The sequence below is a fragment of the Solenopsis invicta genome, chromosome 11, assembly GCF_016802725.1.
Source record: "Solenopsis invicta isolate M01_SB chromosome 11, UNIL_Sinv_3.0, whole genome shotgun sequence".
NCBI classification, from domain to species: domain Eukaryota; kingdom Metazoa; phylum Arthropoda; class Insecta; order Hymenoptera; family Formicidae; genus Solenopsis; species Solenopsis invicta.
Genome location: NC_052674.1, coordinates 12,456,122 through 12,483,193, shown reverse-complemented (window position 1 = coordinate 12,483,193; position 27,072 = coordinate 12,456,122). Strand labels below are relative to the sequence as shown.

General features: G+C 29.0%; 2 protein-coding genes across 9 annotated transcripts in view; both read right to left on the bottom strand.

Annotated features, from left to right (window-relative positions):
* Positions 1-5,471: 5,471 nt before the first annotated feature.
* Positions 5,472-22,028, bottom strand: LOC105204518 (coiled-coil domain-containing protein 34). The gene is made up of 5 exons (XM_039455221.1): positions 20,493-22,028; positions 18,173-18,485; positions 16,901-17,328; positions 14,700-14,840; positions 5,472-5,723 (listed from the first exon to the last, which is right to left on the bottom strand). The coding sequence occupies exons 1-5, from the start codon at positions 20,746-20,748 to the stop codon at positions 5,563-5,565; spliced, it is 1,299 nt and encodes a 432-aa protein (XP_039311155.1). The 5' UTR covers positions 20,749-22,028; the 3' UTR covers positions 5,472-5,562.
* Positions 22,029-23,508: 1,480 nt separating this feature from the next.
* The window catches only part of LOC105204519 (GATOR complex protein Iml1), a 43,090-nt gene continuing 39,526 nt past the window's right edge, over positions 23,509-27,072 (bottom strand). For all 8 annotated transcript variants that reach the window (XM_039455292.1, XM_039455291.1, XM_039455293.1 and 5 more), the window contains 4 exons: positions 26,737-26,897; positions 26,465-26,633; positions 26,070-26,383; positions 23,509-24,447 (listed from right to left, as the gene is read on the bottom strand). In XM_039455292.1, the coding sequence (XP_039311226.1) occupies positions 24,250-24,447; positions 26,070-26,383; positions 26,465-26,633; positions 26,737-26,897 (842 nt within the window). In that variant the 3' untranslated portion in view covers positions 23,509-24,249. The remainder of the gene's footprint in view (positions 24,448-26,069; positions 26,384-26,464; positions 26,634-26,736; positions 26,898-27,072) is intronic.

Below are 27,072 nucleotides of genomic sequence, written 5' to 3'. Positions count from 1 at the left end.
TTCGCGCGCGAATGTGCTACACGAGAGGGTGACGAGCGAGAGTGAGGGGAGAGAGAAAGAGAGAGAGAGAGTGAGGGAGGGAACTCGGTATTCGAGAATTTAAGACGGATATGCTCATATCTCCCGGCATTTGGGGCGGCGCGATTCACGGACACCCTCATTCTCTTTAAAGAGACGTTCTCTTGCGTCGATAGCTCGGCTTTAACAAAAAGCTCCCTCCAGAACGTACAATTTATGGAGGGTGAAGCCACGGGCTTTGGCGTATCGAGAATTTCTCCCCTTCGAGCTTTCTCCCCTACGTTGCCGGGTCGTTTTGCTCTCACTTCCTCCTTTGCCTTCGAGCCTGTAAAAAAACGCCGTTTTCTTTTTTCTTCTTTTTCCCGTGTTGTCTTCTCTCTTCGCTGTTGTCCTTTGCACGGGTTATCTGTGATTGATCCCCGCTAAAATTGAACGTGTTTTGAATAGCTTCACGTTTCGCTTTCCCTCTTTTCTTCAACAGTTAGAACGTACCTCTTGCGCAGCTTTTACAAATACATATATATTCGAAATGATATATTATTCTCTTAGTTTAACATTAAAAATAAGTACTTGATAGTCCTTTCTTATCATCAGAATTGAAAACTTCTATAAACTTGAACATTAATTTTCTTCTATTTTTGATATTTTTGGAACTAGAATGCATTTGGAAAGTGCATTATCAGCGATATCACATCATTTCATCTTTATCATTCGTTAGACGTAAAATAGGAATAGAATGATTCAATAAAGTTAATAGCGTGTATTCATCTAATATCATGTGCAACCTATGTTTGTGCTCGTATAAGCTCATGTTCATTAAATCTTATAATCTTATAAAGAGAATAATATAAACAGAGAAAACATAATAATAATTAAAAAAAATTTATACATTAAGAACTAAAAGTGAAGCAAGAAAAGTATAAAAATGATTTTATCGGTCCGATTATGGTTTAGGTATTATAAATTTTGTAAAATGTTGGTACGCGCGATTTACGGTTTTGATTCAACTGAAGAAGAGTTGTGGAATATTTATTGATTCCAGTTCCGATTCGTCCAGATTCCTGTTTATTTATTAATTCAAAGATTTTCTTAGTTTTTTGTTTCTTTTCAATTCTTATGTAAAATCATGATGAGGAAATAACATTACATGTTAAATCAATTGTTTTATATAAAACTAATAATTGTGCAAAAGTTTATTTAAATCCATTTATTAATTTAAAAGTTATTTACTTAAACTGCAGCAAAATAGGATCATGTATGTCATGCATAAGTCATTATGATCATTATTCAGAGTCGATTCTTATATTTAAGATCGTCTTAAGTACTATCTTAAGATCGTTAACAACCAATTACAGAGCTACATCTGTGATTAGAATCTTAAGACATTGCTTATTATGGTTTTGAAATAGAATTGAAGATTGGATAATGAATATTAGTATAAATCAAATAATTTGTTGTTTTGTTTTTTTGCAGCTGGTTCCAGAGTTACAAGTCAAGTACCAAATTTTTTCTTGGAGAGAGAAGAAAATTAACTTACGAAGCCTACAATTTAAGTTTTGATAACTTATAGCTGATATTGTATAGCCAAAACAATGTTAATTTTCATTCCAACTTTTCCCATTGTATTCAGTTATCTGCAATTTTTTTCCACATTGATTTGTATACCCTTTCCCCACAATACCCTTTTTGCTTTGTAATATTGATGCAACGAACGATGACCAAAGAGCGAAAGAGTGAAAGGGGAGGAGAAGAGAAATAGCCTAGTCAAAATCAATCGCTGTGGGATTATAGTGCTACTTCAGAATTCTATCGCGTGAACGTCGACGCAATCACGAGCATCTCTATAAAAAAAAACCGTTGAATACTGAAAGGATAATTTGAATAGAAATAATCGAATCTTTGAATTTCTAAACATCTCATACTTGCTCGTAATCACCAATTATTTTAAAGACTTTCTAATATCTTCTAATTTTTTGTATGCCTTCTCTTGCAAAGAATACATTTACAAACTTTATATATTCTATGTAATTCAATTTTAATTTAATTTTAATCATACAAATTATATTAATTGACTCTGAATGTGACTTATTCACTCAACATTGTACAAAAGAGAAGTAATTCTTTTTAGAAAATCGTAATTTATTTTTGTTTTACTAAATAGACATTTTTACGATTAATTAACTTTTCTTATCGAGAAAGTATATATATTAGATGTAATATGATGTGTCATGAGAATCACGCGATTTATCATAAATTATTAACGTTATTGAAAACAAAACAATCGCACGTTTTTGTTTCATGATGATTATATACATACATACAAACGTAAAACACGCATTATTTAAATATTTAAACTATTTAAACGATGTAGAGACAATTTTGAACATTGTGAAATTCGAGTGAGGATGGTTAAATAAAACCGAAACGCCCCTGTAATTAAATAAACCATTAATTAAGTTTATATAATTAACATCTGTTGATGCTCATTTATTGACCTTTTTAAATATTGTGTTTATTGCTTTTTCTAATTTAAGCCGGACTTGGTTTTTGTTCTTAATTATAAATATTTTACCTCTACCACTGTTTTTTTTCTCCAATCTAGTCGTGAAAAAAATTTTGGAAAGAAAATTGAAAATCAAATGCGGAAGATTCATTTATTTTTCATTTAATGTACACTTTTACAAATACATTTAAAATCACACATACATATTACGCACGCACGCACGCTTACACAATATGTATGTATATGTATTAAATTCAATAAAATTCGAAAGAGTTTCATCCGCGGATGCTCGCCCCAGAAAATAAAGACTCAAAAAGGTTTCAACAAACAAATCATCTAAGTTTAAGCCTAAGTTAAGCCCTAAAGCCAAAGATTTAAAAATTTACAAAAATACATGAAATAAATATATATAATATAGAATCGCGAGACACGCACACGCGCGCGCGCAAATACTATACGGATAGTGCTGGTATTTTTCTAGTCTTCGATGTTACGTCAAATTGAATTTCTTTTATTTTTACGAAGAACATTATCCATGCCGTTAATCCTTTTCACAGACTTTTTGTTGCAATGCTTCGTTGTAATGTACAGTGCGGTTAATACAAATGTATATAATATATCCAGGAATAGAAAAATCAAAATGTGTTAATTCGATGTCATATTGATTAAATTATGACAAAAAAAATTGACAAATTTGATTAATATGACGTCAAATTGACATTACTTTGACTTTTCTGTTCTCCACGTGTACCAGAAAATCTCCTTCAAATAATTTCAGTAAAGTTTATTTGAATAACATTAGTTAAACAAATTAGAGAAAACCGAATAAAATCCACTTCGTATAATGTCTATATGATATGAATCTCAATGATCTTCAAAACTAGAATTAAAATTTTTTATTTCTCTTATATTTTTTGGTACATACACTATATTATTAAGACAAAATTAAACGACGAAGATCATATACTTTTCTTGGAAAAAAAATGCATTACAGAACTGTATTGTAAACGTTTCTAAGATAACAAAATACAATTTTATAGTTTCTTTTCTGTTGTTTGTATTTTTTTTCCACGAAGAAAGCGTGTAGAAAATATAAACACACACATATTTTTTTAAAGTAATTTAATTTTGAAGATATGGAATTTAATTCACTCACGCAGAATAAATTTTTATCGATTCTTTCTCAGTCATTAATTTTTCAAAATCTATAATTGAGAGAAATCCATGTTAAAAGATCGCTATAGAGAACTTCACTCGCATGAAAGTAAGAATAATATTATTAATATTTTTCGTCACACGTGTGACATACGTAAAGTCAATTTAACGTTGCAACAAACAAAAATCGCATACTCGACGTTAAATTGATGAACCTGGATAATTAAATTTAGCAAAAGGGAGGAAATTTAGACAAAAGAAGGTACTATCGCCGCCCTAAAAAAAAAGTGTATATATATATACACATATACGTATATATATATATATATATATATATATATATATATATATATATATATATGTATGTATATGTATATGTGTATATATATATATATATATATATATACACATACATACATTTGCGCATTATCTTCACGAATCGCTGCTTTATTGCCTTTCCCTTTTCGAAAACGATCAGCGAAACATTACGTGAAGAATAAAGAGCATTAGGCCATAAGTTACGTGTACATGTGTATACCAGAGAATACAAATGTACAAAAAGCAATATTTACCACATACCTACACATATGATTGTTACGTACACACTCGTACACATATACGTAAAATGATTATACGCCCCACCCTGCTCTCTCGACTCGATATTGCTCGATTGTCGGAAAATATGCCATTTCGATTGTAAATTAAGATACGCTTTGTAAGGATGCAAGTATTGTGTATATTGTATATAATCTGGTGACGAGTGTGTGAACGTAAGGGACTAAGACATTGTTTAGAAGAAAGAGTCGTTGTCCAAGGAAGATAATGTGTCTTACGTATGGCAAATAGACGATGAGAAAAGTTCTCACGCGATATTTCTCGTACTATACAATTAACGGTTTACGAAATAATAGGTGTGTTCTTCTCGCGTTAGAAGGGCTGAAGGTGTAATAGTTTGATAATTATTTGAGAAAGAGAAAGAGAGAGAGAGAGAGAGAAAGAGAATGAAAGCGACAGAATGAGAATAAGAATGAATGAGAGAGATAGAGAGAAAGAAATACCAATTACAAAGTCACGAGGTCTGCTTTGTCTTGTTATAATCAAATACTTTGTATTATGTAGCACAGGTTGTCATTAAACGTGTGAACAAACCTATATCATTAAAATCACTTCAATCAAATTGACATATATCAATCGAGATGTAATACCTTATCATGTTGTCCTTAAACAGATATTCCTTTACTTACAACTTACCTCGAATTTTCATATTTATGTCTGGCATGTTATGTTGATTAAAAATTAACTAGTAGATTACAACAAAGTTGACTTATAACAGTACTTGTTAACTAATGATTCAAATTAAATAATAATTTCATAATTTTTAATATTATAGGTATTAGGAGTTATATTTTGAAGGAAAAAATTGTTTTAAATTACTCGTTGAAATTAATTTACATTTAAACTTTGTTTTATTATTTTCTAAATAGAGATCTACTATTCTCTTTTTAGTAATAAAATAATTATTTTGCGTAAATAATGTTTTATTTATATGAAATATAAATGTTACTTGATTTATGATCAATTTTGATTTACGTCCAAAGTCTCGAGTAAAGATATACTTGCTAGCAGAGAAAATGAAATTGTGAAATCTGCCGATAGAAATATAAATTCCAAAATTCTCCTCCGCTAGAATTATACGAATTAAGACGTAATTTGCTTACTTTGCGTCTTCGTAATTAAATATTTTAGCAACTGAAACTCCAAATGTGACTTGTGATTAATTGCAAACAGTAAGAAATTCTTGAAAAGATGTTTTAATTTGTTGTTACGCTACAAATTCTTGTATACAAATTTCAGATATTTTAATGGATTTTCTCGGTTGCAATTCGTCATTGTTGCGCCGCAATCGGTTTTCTCCCGCTTATTTTCAACTGATTTACATTCTCCTTTTTCTCGTCGAACGCATTCTCTTGTACTTCATCAGGGTCGATCTCGACGATCGATTGCCAAGGGATAGGATTTACGTATGCTGGCTTCGCTTTCTGATGAGCTAAAAGATAACGCGCCAATTTATTTCAAGGATGTTCAGCTTGCAAAAATGAAAGAGTCATATTGACTTTTCATCCATATATATATATATCTTTTAGCAAAAGAATTTTTAGCATTGTCAAAATAATTAATAATGAACAAAATTTAAACAATAAAAACGATAATTTGTTATTTAAAAACATTTTCTTTATAACTTGATAAGTATTAAGTATGAAGAAATTGAATAAAAATTGTTTATAATAATAATTTAAATAACGAACATTGTTGCAACCTTGTCACTGGTATGATGTGATATCAGGGTGGCTGTTCAAATTTTGTAAATCAATTCTCTGAGAATTCTAAGATTTTTAAAGGATTTTAATTAAAATTCCAGGTAAGACACATTACGGGGTACATTAAATTCAATTACATTATTTGAAAGCTACATTCAAGATCTTCAAGCTAAACTAAAGTTAAAAAATTAATATCTAACCTGTTTTTCTCAAAAATTACATGGAGAGTATACATTTCTAAAAATCGCTATCTGCAAAATCTTAAAATTCGCATTAAATTCAAAAAGTTATTCTAAGAGTAACCGTTAAAATTACTTCAGTTTATTTAAACATTATATTATAGTATTGTTACTGGCCATTAGTGCTCACTGCGTTTTTATCTGTAAAGCTAAATTTCAGTTTTACAGATAACAGTGATTTTTATAGGTGTAGTCTCTATGTAATTTTGATTGAGAAGTATTTTAAACATTAATTTTTTAATTTTAGTCTACCTTGAATGTGACTTCCAAATTATATAATTCAATTTCACTTGTATCGTAATATGTGTATGAATTTGGTATATAAAGTTATATACTAAAGTTACATATCATGTAGTGAGAGGGTGAAATATATAGTCGTGAGTCATTTGCATTACGAGCGTAAGACCGCTCTTGTACTTTACAACCTCATATAGTAGACATTGCTTAATGCTTATTATTAGCAGCAACAAAATTATTTTAAAAAGTTTCAAGTTTGGATTAAAAATTATTTTTTAATCCAAAAAAATTATTAAAAAAATGTTTTTAATAAATTATGTTTTATAAAATGTTCATAAAACCTTGTTTTATGGCACTTATTAGTACACTGAGAAAAAATTGTAGTGGTGGCAGCTATAAGGGAACAATCATACAAATTTTGTTAATAGAATTATAATATATAGTTAAATGAATTACTATATTACATAGTATATTACAACTATTTTTTTTTATTAGTTCTCTTAACCATTAACTTATTTGCAATAACTATAATATAATTCATTTAACTGTATATTATAATTTCTTTAACATTTATATGGTTGTCTCCTTAGAATCGCCACTACTACAATTTTATTTCTCAGTGTATGTAAGATATATGAAGTATCATTAATTTGTGACTTTTTAGAATTAAAAGTGTCTTTTATGACATTGTTGTTACTCCGTGATCTTCCTGCTGTCTTATAAATGCACCCAATTTCTCTCTTTAGTAAATTGTAAGTTATGTTCGTTCTATATACCCGATGAAATTCTACCTACAGGGTGATTGATAAAATTCTGTGACTAACAAACTGGTAATGTTAAGAATTGTACTGCATTAATATTTACTGAGTTATTAAAAAAAATAAATAAATAAAATGGTATTCCACCACCTCCTTCCTTCCTCTATTATCCGAAACTATACACTAAGGAATTAATATTGAGTTATTAGTTATAAAGTTAGTCTGGACAATACAGAGTGATTATTAATGAATGTTCCCATTTTTTACTATTGGAGCACGCATTTGTAATTTCTAATATAATAATATGTTAAAAATACGTATCCGGGAAATCATGCTCCGATGATAAAAAGTGGGAACATTCATTAATAATCACCCTGTATATTTATCAAAGGATTACAATAAAACGTTATTTAAATATTGAATGTAACAGAAATGTACACAAAAGTATAAAATAAAAAATATATTATTAAAAAAGGTAAATATCTAAACATTAAAAAAAAATTTTATTTGCTTAAAACTTATACAAGTCTTTGGTAATAAAATGAAACTCAATAGTCACAAAATTTTTTTCTAAAATCTCCAACATTAAAATATATCTTAAGTGTTACAAAAAATATTTTGCATTTAAAAATCTCTAAGAGAAAATAGTTTAAAAATTATATATCGTTAACGACGTAAGAAAAAGACGTTCTGCGGCAACCAACGCGCCGACTTCCGCTTGTGCCCAGCGCGGACGCGCGCTTCTTATACTCGAGCAAATAAAAGTCGCGGCTCCATAATGCGGACGTGTCGCGCTCATTAATTGCGTTGTTGAATGAAGTTCACGCGTGGATCCGAATATCGAGAATATTCCAGTGCAAACTCTCGCACTATTCGGATACACGAAAGAATGTACAAAATCTATTCCTGTTTAACTTAGCGCCTACTGCAATAATCACGTGAAATAAACGCTTAACTTCTATAGAAAGGATGCAAGTGAATCGTTCATATATCAATTTTATTAGTTAATGAGTTATAATTATATTTATTAGCAAGATAAGTAATATACTAAATGATTACTTGTCTCAGAACAATGAGTTGTACACGTGAATCCGACGATATTTGCGCGTGATACAAGACATTAGATCAATACAATATAACAACGCTAGATGTCACGAAGGTAAACATATAAATACAGAGATTTCGGAGCAGTAGCCGAATTGTCGTTTCTCGACTACTCGGTGTCACTTCAGTAAGTGTTAAATTTTGTGTTAATTTTCCGGATTTAGAAAATTTCTGCCACGATACTTGTGAAATCTCTAATAGCGAATTCAATTGGATTGCACTAGTGCGCACTGGTATACATTAAAACCGCCGTTACCTGTTCTAATCTCGTTTAAAAAATATACAAATATCTTGATTGATAAAATGTACATTTTGCCAAATGGCATAATAAAATATGGACTGAGGATTTCACAATTTAATCTGTTTATATATTCATATTAAATACATATCTTTACGTCGATTTGTGTACAGCGGTTTCAACGTGCATCAGTGTTCACTAGTGCGTCCAACCAAATTTGCTATAAATAATTTTCGTATTAGTACTTAGAAAAATTTCGATTCTAACAATCGAGTGTTTCCTGCTTAGAATTCTTCGTGAACTTTCCGGATTGTCATTTATCGATTGAGTCGAGGATCAAGGATTGCTATTGTGTGTAATACAGAGCGAGCGTTACCGAGAATTGTCGCGGCAACGGCGACGACCGCTCGACTTACGTGTGAACGAGATCCACAGCGCATTATTCTCCAAAGCAAATTCCTCTTCTTCTAATAATTAGTAATATTTGTTTTGCTTTCTTTCCCTTTCTTCTTTTTTTCTTTTTTTATTACTTAGTATTCTCTCTTACGATTAAGTTCGCAAGTGCATAATTATATTAGTGTTACGTTCTTACATGTGATTTGAGTGTGAAGGCAGCTCACGATCAGTGGCAGCGCGCTCGTTCGGGAGAATTTACGCATAACACTTCTAGTGAAGCTATCCCTTTTTTTTGTAACGAAATAGGCAAGAGTCTCTTCCTTTCCCTTCTGCTCCAGTATCTGATTATAATTATAGGATAGCCGCAGCAACGGGCATATTACGATAGAGGCGTTCAGGATTCGAGTGCGCCACCGCCTCCGCAGTCGCTGACTACACGGACGAATCGGCCAGCTAAGAAATCCAAATCTGCCCTCTGTGCCGAGAGCTGTTTCCGCGCCCACCAATCAGGCCGGTAACAGGGATGAATCTTCCTCCCTTAGCGGACAAACCGCTGCGTTCGCGTCCGCTAGTTCCGAGTTTGCCGGTACAGGTACGCCCGCAATGCCTGAAACCGCCAGTTAACTGGCCGCCATGTCGCGTTCCTACTCGCCCCATGAAGATTGTAATCAGAAAGATAGAAAAATTTAATCATAAGATTACAATTGTAAAACCAGTAGAAAGAAAGGAAGTAGAAGAGAAGAACTGAATGTTAATTGTCAAATAAACGAAGGAAAATGTAGATAATCGAATTACTTACCCGCATTCTTCTTAATCGATGAGCATCAACCTCCGAAAAACGCGTGCCAATTTTAAGGAAGCTCGTAGGTTCTCTCCCGATATCAATCACGATTATTGTCCGAGCCAATCGTACTGCGTCATGGAGTGCTGCTATAAAAGAGCTCAGTCCGATCAAAATCACTGCATTAAATGCATTAGGAAGCTTCAGGATAACAATATTTCTTCCTTCCACTTAATCGTGTCACATAAAGTTATTATCTCCACGCGGTGGAAGAAATATTCAGCATTTACCAAAAAGCCTCGTTCTGTAATTACATCGCCTCATTAAGAAATTATTAGTTTAGCATCTATGAGCATCTCTACGATCCCAATTATTCTAAAAATTTGTTGCAAAAAATACCTCGGTGGTCGAACTGGCTAGGACGCCCGCACGAAATGTAGGAAGATCTAGGTTTAAATCTTAATATTTTCCGCAACAAATTCTTTACAGTTTTTAGGATAGTTCGGATTGTAGAAATATATGTAGGCATCAAAATTATTAAACTGACTGGCAATTGAATTTCGTGACATTTCTGGTACTACTGCTACGTTTTAAATTCCGACAAACATGCTGCAGTTAAGGGAACTTATTAATGTTTGTAAAATCACGTAAAAAATTATCATTGAGCACTAATATCTGTTTTTTACTTGTACGACCATTCTTTCAATTTACATTTTAAAAATACTAATTTTCAATTTTATATAATTTTAGAACAAAATATCGTTTTTGTTCGAGTCGTTCGAGAGACGAGAGAAACTGAGAAATAGATTTTTTTAAACTTTTCTCATTAAAAGCATTGTTGCAAATTTCTCTAACCGATTTTTTTTTCATTGAGATACTTTTTGCAGGATGCGAGAAAATCGCAAGTGACTTCGAATTTATAAACGTATGATAGTAAGGTAAAGTTGCCGAAATCACATCACTTTTGACATAAAGGCTTATAACTAAGAAATTGTGAGAAATATTTTTAATTTTCTTACATCATAATAAAGTACAACATTTCTTCTTTCATATTTGTTTTTTTTCAGATTTTTATGTATTGTCATAGTTTTTTAAATGACAATTTTAAGCCTTTAAATAGCGCGATTTAGGCAACCGGTCTCTTAAATCGCAGCACAGGTTAATGTAACTTTTCTAAGAGCAAAGCAATACTTTTTCTGTTAGATTCTTTCTTCTCGAGCAAAAACGCGTTTGATAAGCATAATTTTATTAATATTGGAAATAAATACCGTAAACTAATAATATTATAATTTCCGTTAATATCATCATTTCGACAATTTCAATAATATTGCAATATTGTTACATTATGACAATATTGTTACAATATATGCTCTATATGATTATTTTAATTGATTTTATATAGTAACCACGATCAAAGCAATGCTTAAAGGTGCGATTTAGGAAATTAAGACATGGTGCAATTTAAGAGACTAAAACTTTTTGTAAAACTTTATTTATTTAATTTAAAAATAAGAGCACAAAGTTATTAAACTTTCTTAATTTAATTTTAATAATATTGTGATCATTACAGATTATCAAAATTTAAATTATTTATTTTACCTTTTTTGCAATTAAACTAAAGACAAAAAATAATAAATGAAAAATTAGAACTATGAGGGCTAAAAAGAGTAAACCGAAATTGTTGGAACGTAATATAATTACAACAAATTTATTTTCTTCCTCACAACATAATATGTTTCGACTTATTATTAGTTTCGAGTCATCCTCAACTACAAAAATTTCTTAGTAAACGGCGTTACATAGTGAATGCGCTTATGCGAAACGTTCCTCGCGTGTGCGGTTAAGAAATCACCCATTACAGTTCGTTCCACCTTTCACTGATTGTGAGCTGAAAAGTCACTATAAAGAGCTTACGATTAATACATTTTCATATTAAAGTTTCTTAAAAATAAGTTTCGTTGAATATGACTGGTAATGACATCGTTGCGTGCCCCTTTAGGTGAACGTAAATAATCCTTTCATAAGGAAAATTGTTCATTGACTGGAGTTGTCAACCAGAAGAAATGTTATCCTTGTTTCTGGAAACTGGGGTATTGCCCAACCGGGGAGCGCGTCCTGTATAAGCGCATTCACTATGTAATGTCGTTTACTAAGAAAATTTTATAGTTGAATGAGGATGACTCGAAATTTAATTGAAACGTACTCTGTTGTGGGGAAGAAAATTTTGTTGTAATTATATTACGCTCCAACAAACACGATTTACTTTTATTAGCACTTATAGTTCTAATTATTTGACAATTTTGAGAGTATCACACTTCGTGTGGTATTTTATTCTAATTTTGAATAAATGAAAAAGTTGAAGGCTATTTTTTTTAATACTATGTTTAAAATTATGATTTTATATTAATTTTTTAATTTTATTTAAAATAATTTTATTCATTAGAAAAAAGAAAAATTGGAAAGTAAATACTTTTGGAATATTTCATATTTCATGTTCAAATATATATGTATATTAGGACAAGCATATGCATACGTACAATGAGATTCATTAATGAGATCTTTTTTCGGTGGAGGAACTCCAGCAGTTTAACCAATCATGTATTGTCATTGGCTTAGTGAGTTCGTCCGATTGGCTAAGATTGCTGTGATTTTTGCACTAGCTACACCGAAAAAGGACCTCATTAATGCACCTCATTGTACATACATATACAATAAAATTACATAAAGACAAAATTATTGTAAAATATATACTTTATATGAGATTATATATTTTCTATTCTAATAGAGGAAGGAAAGGGATGGTAGAATATTTTGTTTTTTTTTTTAATAATTCAGTAAATTCACGCAAAATAATTCTTATCAATACTAGTTTGTTGACCATAGAGTTCTACCAATCATTTTATAAAAGAAGTTCATCGGATATATAGAACAAATGTAATTTACAATTTATTGAAGAGGAAAAAAGATATTTGTGAGATAGCAGAATAATCGTGAAATATCAATAATTAATGTCATAAAAGACATTATAAAAAATTATAATTTTATTCATTTTTAATTAGAAAAAATCACAAATTAATGATCCTTCGTAGATCTTACACACTAACAAATGTTTTACACACTCACAAAACATAGTTATATGAACATTTTATAAAATAAATAAATTAAATCATTCGTACTACATTTATGTTGATAACTTCATTTTTTATACTTTTTCAAGACTCAAAAATAGGATAAAAAATCAAACTTATTTTTTGAACAAGTGTACCATTTATTTATTTATTCAACAAAATTAACAATTGTAATACCGATGATAGCCGTAATAGCACAGGGCAAAGGAACTAAAAAGAGTCTACTTGGAAAGTTTCGAGGGAATTTTGATATTTGACATAATTATATAGTTTGATATTTTTATTATAATAAATGTGTCTTTATAACGAATTTTATTACCAAAAAATTGACGCGCCGGTGCGATCATGTAGGATAAATTGGAAAAAAAATCAGTTTTTTGCACGTATCTCGTTCTAGATGTATTTATGGATAAAAATATTGTTATATTATATATATATATATATATATATATATATATATAAATTATAGAAAAGAAAATTTCCTACAGATTATGTCCAATAAACTTTTTTGTCAAATTAATATCTTATCCGTATCAAAATAATGTAAATTTTTTAATAATGCTAAATATGAGACGCGTTTTTCTTACGTAGTACCCCTAGTAGGCCTAATCCACAGCAACGAATTTGTTTCATTTTTTTTTGTCGTTTTTACATATGTGATGGATCGGATTTGCCGATTTTGCAGATAATCATGTCTTCATGTTATCATTTTCGTCCTCATTTAGCATTATGTCATCAAAGTCTTTATTGTCGCTCTCAAAAGTTGCCACTTGCATATTTTCACTTGAATCAATACAATTAATGCATACATTAAAGCACTTTAAACCGACCTTTTTACATCTGCATACTCTGCGACATCCTTTTGTACATTTACATGAAATAGTAATGAGTAATGATTGAGGCGCAGGAGGCCTGTTAGTAGAGAATGGCATTAATCCAACGTGTAATAGTAACGTGGAAGATGTTTATAGTATTATTGAAACATTTACGTAACTCTGATAGACTGATATGGGCAAACTATTTATTTAACAAAAAAGTTCATTGAATACACTTTGTACGAAATGTTCTCCTCTACAATTTATTATAGAAGCACTTTTGTCGATAGATACACCTAAAATGAGATATAAGTAAAAAGACTTTTATTTTATATATTTTATTTAATATTTATCTCGATTTTTCTAATATAGCACATTGATTTTTTGATGACAAAATGTAAATTTGTTATAAGGGCACAAAACTATATAACTGTACCAAATATCAAAACATCCTCGAGACTTTCCAAATGAAACTATATATTTCCTATGCTATAAGTATACTTGTATTAAAATGATATTTGATTTTTTTAACTTTAATCTATTGACAGATTCGAAATCTTAATCATGAACAACGACGAACCATGCAGACAATGCAGAAATGAATTGAACATATCATTACTCTATAACTTTTATTATTAATCTATAACTTTATTATTACTCTATAATTTTAATTATTATATACCTTTTTATTAAAAAAATAATGTTTATCTATAAAGTGTAATAAACAAAAAGCAAAAAAAAATTTTTTTTTAATATTTATTTATTTTCCCCTGAAAATTCCTAAAATTCATTTAAAAAGCGATACGACACAGTACAGTATTCCAAAAAAATAAATTTAAATATTTTAAATTATTAAAACTTTGAATCATTAAAATTATAAAAATATTTTTAAAATGCAATTTTAAAACCTGTTTTAGAAAACTTCTTTATGTTCTGTCAAATAAACGATATTATCTCTTTACTTGCATTTGCATCAATTATTATTTGAATGGTATTGTATTTTACATACGAAGCAGTCCCTGAGTAGCGGGCTTGGGTTTGTTCTTAGAGTTCTCTCGCCACTTCTCGTACGCCTTTGAACTCTGCTCTAGCCTTTTCTCACGCTCCTCGTCTATCTTTCTCTGCCTCGTTTCCTGCTCTTTACGCCGGGCTGCAAAACAGGAAATATAAATTCTTAAGCAGGTTTATACATAAACATATAATTTATAAAAAAATTTACATAGTTAGATCTCATTTATACAGGATGTCTCTAAAGTCTGACCCAGGCCGTATATCTCAGAAATGATTTAGATATGGAAAAAATGTTTCAGACAAAAGTTGTAGTATCCCAGTAAATAAAAATAAATTCAAATGAATTGAAAATTGTAATTTATTTTAATTCATCTTCGCGTTCTAGAGTCTTTTTCGCGTTCGTGTATTTTTAAATTCAAATGGACTCAAATTGATTGAAATGCGAAATGCGCTAATTCGTCAGTTTAAATTCGGATAAATTCATGTCTCCATTTTATTATTTTTGAATTTAAATAAGAAATAAGCTAATCATTATTTTGAATTCGGATGGTTTCACACTTCTATTATATTATCTTTAATTCAAATGAATTGAAATGAGTTATTCATCATATTGAATTTATATTATTTTTAGATTCAATGTACTCGAAAAATCTGAAGCGCGAAATCGAAAATGTCAAATTGAATTAATTTCTATCCATTTCAATTCATTTTTGTTTGTTAGGATAGTAAGGAGGATATATGATATAAATATGGACTTGATCTTGAGTGATCTTTTCAAGGCTATGTCAATGTGACCGATAAAACTCTCATATTTTGTTTAGAAAAACATCGGTGATTTTTTTTTAACCTATTGAAAAGGTCACTCAAGATTATGTTTATATCATATGTCCCCCTAATATCCTACAACTTTTCTCTGAAACATTTTTCCATATCTAAAGTCGTTTCCGAGATATTAGGTCAGACTTTAAAGACACCCTGTATGTAGCTTTTATATATAGATGAAATATAACTTTAAAAATTTTTTGTGAATAAAATAGAAAAAGATAATAAAGTAGTACTTATGTTCCATTGTAAATATCATACTTTTCTTCATTTGATATTTAAATTTTGTTAAAACATAATATAAACCCTATAAGCGCTATAATATTATTTAATATTAAATATGTAATGTTCCTGAAATATTATTTAATATTAATAAAAAGTAGTTATATCTCCTGATAATATTGTATGGATATTATATAAGAATAATATTAATTTAATATTTTAAATTATCGGAATTATTACAATGTTTAAATCTAATAATTACAACTTTTAATGTAATAAAGTTTATAAATATTTTATCCATAATAATTCACGTTAATGTAAATTATTTGAATAAAAATAACATTCGTAGAACATTTTCATAATAACACGGATATTGAATTAATACACTACGAACATCATATAAAGCGGACATGTAACATTAAGACAATATTTCTATAATATTAAAAAATGTTATATTCTAGAAACAATATTCTTGAAATATTATTTTAACATTATTTTAATAATATTCGTATAATATTCGAGGAATATAATTATAGCGCTTATACAGAAATAGCATCGCTATTCAAGTTTTTCTAAATTATTTTTTAAAAACGCCATTTACGATGACCATTGTTGTTCCCAGAACTCGTTAGAAAGTAAAATGGCGCGAGTTTTATGAAATTGAATATAAATTTAGTGCTTGATAACGTGTAGTTGGTTTTTCGAAATATTTACGTTTGAACAAAATGGTAGCTGGTCAAAGTCAACATAGCGGTTTTTCATTATAAATTTTGTTTTGTGGATGTAACAAAGATCTAAGCATCGTAAAAAAAAAAATCTTACAAGCACTAGTTTTTAATTTAGAAAAAAATGTGTAAAATTGCAAGTAGATCGATCAAGCCACATTCAAAATGTAGAATAACGCGTTTAAAAACGTGCTTTTAAATAGCATTAAATAGTCATTTATTTTATATAATTTTTTAAATAAAATTTAAATGTCAATCACAGAAAAGTAAACTCTATCTCTACAATGAAATAAATACTGCTACTTCTCTATCTCTTTTCGCTTTCCGCAAAAAATTTGCCAAGGTAGACCTCGTGTCCCCCTTAACATTGCATCGTTCCGCGAACGCACGGAGCTCGACAAGTCGCGCCGGAAATACAAAATTGTCCCACCCTTCTGCTCCTCCTTCTTTCTGTGGAACCACCGACGAAGATACGTGGTCTTCGCGCCAGCGAGATTATCTTCGATTTCCTTCAGACGCCTCTGCAATTCCAACTCGTTCTCAAGCATCGCTTTTCTGTTGACCTCTTGCTGCCTCTTGCTCTCGATCCACTTGAGGAAGTTCTCCTTTTCCAGCCGTGCCTTCTCTTCCTTTTCTTGCGCTTCCCTCTCTTCTTCCTCTTGACGCTTCCTGGCGGCGCGTTCCTCTTTCTCTTTCGCCCGCTGCGCGGCTTCGTGTTTCTTGCGCATCCATTCCGAATAAGCGATCCTTCTGCCGAGGTCAGAGGACCCATTCGATATCTGATGATCGCCTGTGCTCGATTCGACCGAGAGCGATGTCGTGGAAATTCGTATCACCTGGCGACCGTTAAGGACGCACCTGCAACAGCGACAGCTTAATAAAAATCGTATAGAAATTTACAGAAAAAACGGTCTCCCGAGGTTTAAAAAGAGTTAGCTAGATACAGATTTGAAAATAATTTTCTTGGACCATCGAAATAATTATGTTGGACGCTCAGAAGCTAATTCTCAGCAAACAAGATGACGTCAAATGATGTTTCAATGACAAATATGTCAAATCTTATTGACAATAAAGACGTCATTAAGATGTACATTATTAAGACGTCATTTGACGTTACCTACACAGAAAACAATTCAGTATTAAATCAACAATCTTTGTTTCATATATAAGCAAGCATCTAAAATCTTCTTGGAAGAATTTATAATCTCAAACAGACATAATTTGCTTAGATCAAAAAAATTTTTCTTTTCATGTAAGCAAATCGTGTCTGTTTAAAATTTATAAATTTTTCGAAGAAGATCCAATCGGCACAGAGAATTCAAAAAGAATTCAGACTTATGTCATCATTCAAAATTCATTTTCAAATGCAAAAAGAACTCTTTTCTAAAAAAGAATTCTTTCTATATTTCAAAATGAACACTATATTGATGACATAAGTCTGAATTCTTTTTTAATTTTTTTTTAATCTGTGTGCCAACTGGGGATTTATATTCTTGCTTATATATGAAACAATAATTGTTGATTTGATATTAATTTTTTTTCTGTGTAACTTGTTCGCTGAGAATTAGCTTTTGAGCGTCTAACATAATTATTTTGATGGTCCAAGAAAGGTATGTTCAAATCTGTATCTAGCGCTAAATTAGACATTTTAACAATAAAACCGTTCTTTTCGTAAATGTGCTGAAACGAGAAGCAAATGTACTTGTCCTGTTTTATTGTCTCATTCTGATCAGCATTCGGCTCATTCTGTTCAATGAAGTCGCTATCAATTTTGCATCGTCGCTCCCGAGTAGTGCTCCCGGATGAGATTGCGGACCGAACCGTGGACGGTTCGAGGGACAACATCACGTCCGGAAAAGATGACGAGTAACATCTGTAGGTGCTCTGTCCCGGGTGTTCATTCACGTGATCGACGTTCGTTGCATCCTTTGTGACGATAGGTAGATTAATTGTCGAAGCATTGGAGGTGCAGCAATTCGCATCTCCATTACGATATCCTACGAAAAAATAAATTATAAAGTATTATGACAGGAATTCACATAGAGTAGCGATCAACTTTCAAAGTCGGAAGAGGATCATCCTATTAAAATGTTGTATTATTTCTCCGATCAACACATTGTGCAAATATTGCATAATGATATCATGAATTAATTGATGAAAATTAATTACGTTAACAATAAGACGATATGTCTTAATGTAATAGTTTGTATATGTAATGTAATAGTTAGAATAAAATTTGAAATAACATTGGTCAAAAGAGATAAATTTAAGTTTGAAGTATAAATATTTACAATTGTTTGATTCTTTATTTAATAATGTCAAAAATTGTTTGATTTTTTATTTAATAAAATATTGTCATACTGACTTTGTAATATTTCATGTATAATATTTTTATATTAAAAATTATGCATTTTTGTAAACATGGAAGTATATGGATTAATTATATTTCTAAATGTTTTACACATAATAGAGCTAAAATATTTTATTTTTTTCAATTATTGAACAATTTTTTTTCTAAAAATTTTGCAAATATGTTATTAAAATGATTCGTCGTATCATTTATAGTTTTGACAAAATATTTCAAAATTGATTGCACAAACAGTTATCAATATTTTGTAAAAGTTCAATATTTGTACATTTACTTTGTAGTAATTACACATGCAAATTATAATTTTTAGTTATCAAAATTTTGTCAGAAAATTTGACAAATGTTAACCTATCATGGATTATAATCACTATAAGCTAATTCAGATTTTAAAATTATTGTTCTCTTTACAGAAAGAACGGTTTTGTATGTAAATTTTTGTATATAAAAATTTAGGTAGATACAAATTTGCAAATAATTTTATGCAGTCATCAAAATAATTATATACAATGTTTAAGCACGATAATAATGCTGCAAAAAGTTGTAACATTCTGGACACAAAAGAAGAAGAATTTTGTTTCAAAAATATCTTTATTTCTGTAATATTAAATATGAAGATAAGATTATGTAACGTTAAACAGACATAAATTGTTTACATGAGGAAATTTTGTATAATTTTATCAAGAAATATATATTCTCGTTATTCAATAATAATTTCTGTGAGTTAAATAAGAGAATAAACATCATATAGAAAATAATATTTTCACATCAAGAATTAAGAACTTTTTAAAACTATATTATTAACATATAAAATTATATTGTATTCAAATTATATTCAAATTATTAGATATTATTATATTTAGCTGAAATTTAAGATTTTTAATTTCATAAAAAAAAATTAAAATATATATAAGCAAGAAATTATATATTATATATTTTTGTTTATACAGTACATTTTTTCAACATATTATATAAGAAATTAATACATCTCGTTTTATTAATTGTAAATAAAGGTTTTGAGATACAATTATCTAGAAATTAATATTTTATGAAAAGTTTTGTACTCTTTTTATATCGAAATATACAAGAATATAATATAAAAAATCTCGTAAATTATTAATTCTTCGATAAATTTATCTTGATGCTTTTATATACAGAATAATTAGAGCAATCATGTAATTATATGAATTATGTAAAAATTATGTAATTTCATTTTCAAAATGACGATGAGTTTTTTTACGATCTCAAAAAAAATACAAATTGTTTTCGAATATTGATTTTATCATTATTTGTCCTTTTTCAGATCATACAACTTTTGCCTAAAATATTTTTCTCAATAATGCTCGAGATGTTTGATCAATCCAGAGATTTTTTAAAATACATTGTATATAAAACAATGATTGTCAAACAGAATATATTTTAATTTGATGCATTAACGTTTTTGTGTACATAATTATTTTGATGGTGCAATAAAAAATCACGTTTGGATCTGAATCTACATAAATTTTTAGATACTTCAATAAACCGTGTATCTCTTTCTAATATTGCCTATCCGAATCGATTGAAACTTATTTCATTCTTTTTAAATCGAAATTCGAAAAGGCTCTTTTTAAAGAATCGCGTTCTCTTGATCCTCCAATTTAGATTTGACAGCGACCTTCCTGCTCGTGATTACTCTCCGGCCCTTCTTCACTGACGGATTCCGTATAAATGGCGGGGTTAATGTAACGAATCTCGGGACCGGAATTTGAGTTTTTTACTCGCGTCAGAGTCATATCTTCACCGGAATCGAAGTGATGATCGATGAGACCAAATCCTTTTCGAGCAAATCCACTAGAATCAGATTCTGTCTTCCAGCTGTCAATGTCGTTATCATTGATCATCATTGCACACCTTTGACGATTATAACTCATCGATGTCACTTTTATTATCGCTCAACGTGACACGTTATCATCACTATGAAGCTTCGTTACGATTCAACCGCTCGTAAATATTTTTACAGAAACGTCATTACTCATTCAAAAAGTCATTCGTGTAAGAGATTCATCCATGATAGACCCGATGCTGTATTTTTTGGAGAACAATGACGAATCCTTTGAAGCATTGATCATATTGATTGAGGAGAATCTAAACTAAACTTTAAACCCTTCCATTTACCAATGATTGTTAATTAATATACTTTAATATTATAGACTTCAGTATAATTTTCTAGAAATCGTGATTTACTTGAGAAAGATACCCATATTAGGTAGCGTAGATCTTCTACAGACGTCTATGGGACATTCAAAGGACGTCATAAGGATATCCTTGGGACATATTTTGGATAAAGCGTGCTGTTTGGGATATATAAAATAAAATTTTCACTTATTCCGAAATTGCAGCGTTTAGTTTCTTTACACTTCTAGTGTGTATCATACAAAATATTTCTTAAACTCCATAGAATAGTTTAAGAATAGTCATCTAGTTTTCTTACGGCATAAACGATGTCCTGTTTAATAATTGATTTGAAATTGTTAGGTATATATATTTATATTCAATAATTTTTTTAAAAAGTAAAAGAAGAAATGAAAAAAAAATAGAATCTTCGATCAATAACGCAAACTATTGCACTGAGCCTCGATTTCTCGCTGCTGCGATGTAAAAATGTTTATACAGTACTGATTGTTGTGGAAAGTTTTTAGAAAGGATTCAATCTTTCACATTTCATACGCAATAATTCTAAAAAGATTCTGCAAAATGTCATGTAATGCTGCAACAGAGATGTTCCTAAAATTGTGTGATATGAAATATGATAAAAGACTTTTAAAATCTATCAGGTACAGTAAATTTAAAAACATATCCAAGCAGAACAAAAAGTTATCGTGGCATTAAAATGACATCAAAATGATTTTAAAATAATTATTAAGACACTTTCAATTACGATTCATTATATCATTTTAACATTATTGTTTTTTATTGTTTTACTTAAGTATGGTTTGTAATAATATCAAAGACAACAGATTGATATAATTACGTACAATTAAACGGCAATAACTATATTAAGAATTAAATAATATAATTTATACTAGTACGTTAAATAACAAATAGCATTTGCGGTAGTTTTAATTTTTTTATTTACAATAAAAAAGTGAGTTTTTTAAAGAAAAAATTGATAATGTTATTCAAATATAAATTTCAAATTTTTATTTTATGTAGTAATAAAAATGTTATATAAATAAAATATCATTATCTTTTATATATATATATAAGATGATATTTTATTTACACATACATATAATACACATCCTTTATTTTATAAACATTATATTTCAGGAATCATATTTATATTTAATATATTAGTTAAATAACAAATACTAAATAAAAACATACAATAAAACGTTAATTATATTTTACATGTAATTTTTATTGTAAACTTTTTACTATTTTCAATTTTCTGAATATAATAAATTTAAATGTAAATATTAAATTTAAATATCATTTCCAAAGTTTTTTAAATATATAAAAAAATAATGTTAAAGAAATTTAAAAATATTTAAATTCATATAGTCAAAGAATTACTGTTAGTAATATTTTAAAAGGTATTGCAGTCTTTTTATAACCTTTTGGTAGTATTTTAGAAAGATTGTAGATTTTTTAAAATAATTTTTCAATAAGATTTTTTACAAGGTTTCAAATGCAAGAATCGCAGATATTTTGCTATTCCAGAGTTGTTTCAGAAATGTTGCAGACATTTTTCAACTTTTATAAAATGTTTCACTTTTTAATTGAAATACTTCTGAAATATCTCTGAAAAATTTTGATATTATGTTGGAGGTGGTTCTGGATTAAAAATTAATTTTTGAAATCACTTTATGAAGAGAAATTCATATAAACATATTTCAAAAAAAAGTTTCATTTCAAAAATATCTTAAAAATTCTATAAAATTAGCATTTTTTAAATTAATTCCTAAATAGAAAAAAAGTGTCTCTTAAACTCGTGCCAATAAGTAAAAATAAAAGAAAAATAAAAATACAGTTGTTCATAAATGTTTAAATGAAGCATATTATATCTAAATTTAGCATGTGAAGAAATTAAGATACAATTAACATAAGTTAATTTAGTTAAAAGATAGTTAATTTAGTTTAAAAATACTAGAACAAAAAATTAATAATAAGAGAACATAATAAGAGAACATAGAAGAACATGTAAAAAATATAATTAAAAAATTAGTTTTTTAATTTCTTTTAAGAAAGCTAGAAAAAAATGATTATTTGATAGAATTTTTAATATTCTGGGCACGATCCACTTGACGTTACATATCCTTTGAAATATTTTTAAATTGATCATTTCATAAAATTCTTTGTTCTGATTGGTTTAGTACTAATTTCGAAGAATTTATAATATATTATGTATATTAAGTGGATCGCATCTTCTTATCTCTTGAAACAAATCCTTTGAGAGTTGTTGTCTCGTATTCACATAAATTCTTCTTCATAAAATAATCTCAGAAATTAAAATTTTAAAATATTGAAAAGTACATAAGAAATATTTTATATAACAATATATCTCTTACAAGAATATATCCTTTGTCACAATAATAATCTTCGACAGGTTATAAAAAAATTATGGAAAAGTAGGTTTTTAGAATGGGCTAAAGTCAAAATAGGAAAAATACAATAAAAATATCCAAAAGTTGATTTTCAATTTTTTCTTCCTTTTATAATTCAACATATTTTATTACAGTATTTTAAAAATATCCTAGTTTTTCTCACTCTTGAATGACGGTAAACGATTTACCGTATATAGATTCGGCATTATATCATTTAATCGTAAATCTAGTACTAGATCATGATCAAATTATCGTTTGTACAGTATAAATTTTATGGGTAGCCTTAAAATTTCATCAGGCTACATGTATATAATAAAATTATTGTAAAGCACTTTGAGATCGCACTTATGACAATCTTAAATGTATAAGGTCGGATTATGTATATCGACCTACGTACCAATACAAATTAAATAATTCGTGATGATTCGCCCTTTGATTTCACATGAATTCGTAAAAAAATCGCTGTTTACATAACAATAACAAAAAATGCAACAAATTCAATAAATTTGTTCATTTATTATTCACGTTCTTAAATCACGAATCGCTCTGGCGCTAGTTTATATAATATTAAAATATATAATATATAATAATATTGTATAGTTATATTATATAATAATATTATACATTTATATTTTCATCCTGCTTTTACTGCTTACAACAGTTATGCCAATTATATCGTAGAAATATTGGTGTATAATTGTACTTTTCATAAACTAAGACTAATATGATCATAAATGGCAACAATAACAATTTTATGAAATGTACATAAACAATCAGCGATAACTTAATAAATCTTTGGACGAAATATTAAAAAACAATATCTTGCTACTGTGCTTTTGTACAAGTTTTTTCCTTTAACTCCCAACTAGATTCCCAGAACTCTTTGAGCCTATTATCTCCATTGGAACAAAAGTGTCGAAAATCCTGTATAATTTTCTTGTTAAAAAATTCGTCGCCCGCTGAAAGAGACAATGACTTCCACTTGCGGCTTACCATATGATTCCAAGACCATAAAAAGCCCACCTAAAATTAATACCAATTGTCATTTTTATTAGGTGCTTAAATATGACACGTCTGATTTACAATACATTATTTATGCGCTTTAAACTCACAAGCAAAAAATTTTTATGCTTATTTTTTAATAAAAAATTTTTTTCTAGTTAAGACTGAATAGGTTTCCCAGTGAGTCCTTTTCATATGTTAATAACAATCCGTTAAAAACATTAAATGCGTAGAATTTATGCCACATTTGTCTTTGCAGAAAACTGTATTTGAAAAAACATATACAATTTTTTGTAATGGATAAATGTGAACAAATGTAGTCACGTCTGGAATTTTTTACAGGGTTACATTTTACCTTGAATTTGATGCAATTCATAAAAAATAATAAACAATTTTTAAAAAATCATAAAAAATAAATAAAAAACACAAACATAAAATATAAAATAACAAAAAAATACTAATGCAAGCATCCATACAAATATTGGTGACAGTCTCAATTTTATGAAACGCAAAAAGAAAATTTGGCTAGTTTTTATGCTAAGTTATATTTAATACTTAAGTTTATATTTTGTGTGTGTGTGTGTGTGTGTGTGTGTGTGTGTGTGTAAACGCGCGCGTGCGCGTGTGCTTAATAATACCTTAAGAGTATTTAATATGTATATTTGTTCTAATAGGAGGAAGAAGGAGGGGGGGGGGGAGAAGAGCGCATGTTATTAATGCCTAGAACATCAATCTTCTTTGTACCAGTCCTAGAATTTTATTAGTCTACTCATCTGCCAATGAAAAAAGTTTTGAGCTAAATTTTAAAAGTCAAGAAAGAACGCTAGTGTAGATGTTAGTATGATTATAATTATGTAAAAAATATACATGAACATTTCGAGCTTACTTCCCCCTTATTAACATGGTAATAAATTAATGAAAAGAATTAAAATGAACAGAATGCAAAGGTCGGCTCAACCGCAATTCTAGAATCTACAGATAGGCCGACTGTTGACAATCAATTTTTCACGGATTAATGTACTATAGTCGAATTGCGGTTGAGTCGACCTTTGCATTCTATCCATTTGAATTTTTTTCATTAATTTATTACCATGTTGATAAGAGGCAAGTAAGCCCAAAATGTTCATGTATCTTTTACATAATTATAACCATATATTAACATCTACACTAGCGCTCTATCTTGACCTTTGAACAAATTGACACTGCAAATGCATATTTATGCAGCTTGAATTATACTTGTTGTTTTGAGCTAAATTTTTTTTCTTATGGATTTATAAAGCGCATAAATAGTGCATTATTAAATTAATTTATTAAATTTTGATTAAGTGAAAGGATTATGGGTAGACATAAATTTGACACTATTTTCAATAGAATATGCTATTGAAGAAGAGCATAACAGATTGAAACATCTTGTAATATATCTAAATATTTTTTTAAATATTTTATTAAGAGAGAAATCCATTATTAATAAAAATGAGGAATAAAAAGGGTGTTGAATAATTCCTCATTTTTATTTGTATTATTAAGAGTCCTTAATATAATTAGCATTTTTTACTTTGCATTAAATCTAAATCTTATTGTATCAATATTACTAATTCATAAAGGTTTAAACGATTGTCTAAATATATAATAAAATCACTTACTTTTCTATCTATACTATAATCGTCCTTTTTTCCTCCAACATGTCTGGTAATGTACGCTTCGTGCGGACTAGATTGGTCCGGATGGACAGGGTATCTTTTCTGACCTGTATTTCGCCGCATGACATTGGTACCGGTTCGTGGACGAGGTCGAGTATTCGTGGTGGATGACACCAATATAAATGCATTACCAGTGACGTGAACATACTGACGATCATTTTCGCAATTTTCAACTAAGCACGGCATGAAACCGAATCTCTTCAGAATATTTTTTTGGAGTAAAAATAGCCTTTGCGCATAGGTATCTTCCCGGAATTCTGCAAATTTCCGTTATCTTTATCAAATAAGATTATTTTTTTTAAATAAGGCTGTGTTGATATGATTAGTTTGAAACAAACCTTCAAAAAGGTGCCGCTTATTTGCCATCAAACACTCTATATCAAGTGGTATAAAAATAGGTCCTCTGAGAGGATCGCTCTTTAAAGTATATGGTAGCGCTAACAAATCACTGGGAATCGGTACCATCTGTATTCCACACATTTGAGCTTTGCGTTGCCAAACGAATATCTGACAGACATAGAGTGATTATTAGTATAATAATTTGCTTTTGTACTTTCCGTCTTTTATTTAAAAAAAAGTAAGAAAAAACAGGAGGCAAATTAATACTTACCAGATCAGCTACTATACTGCCGGATGATGCTACCCATTGCACTACGAGTTCATAAGAATTATCTACTTTGTAAACGGACTGATATCTTAAGTGACCCCATTCAATTCTGTCACTTTTATTATTGATGTCAATGTCCAGATGAGTATGTTTATACAATGGCACTGAAAGAGAACGAATCAAATACAAAGTGATTTGTTTTATACAAAGTGTTTGGCAACAAGTGAGAGAAAATTTAAGGAGTTTTTAGATGATAAAGTAGAATTTAAGAAGATTTTAGATTGAGTAAGACAATAATAAAAATAATAAAATTGATTAAGACTTTCTTTTTTAATTATA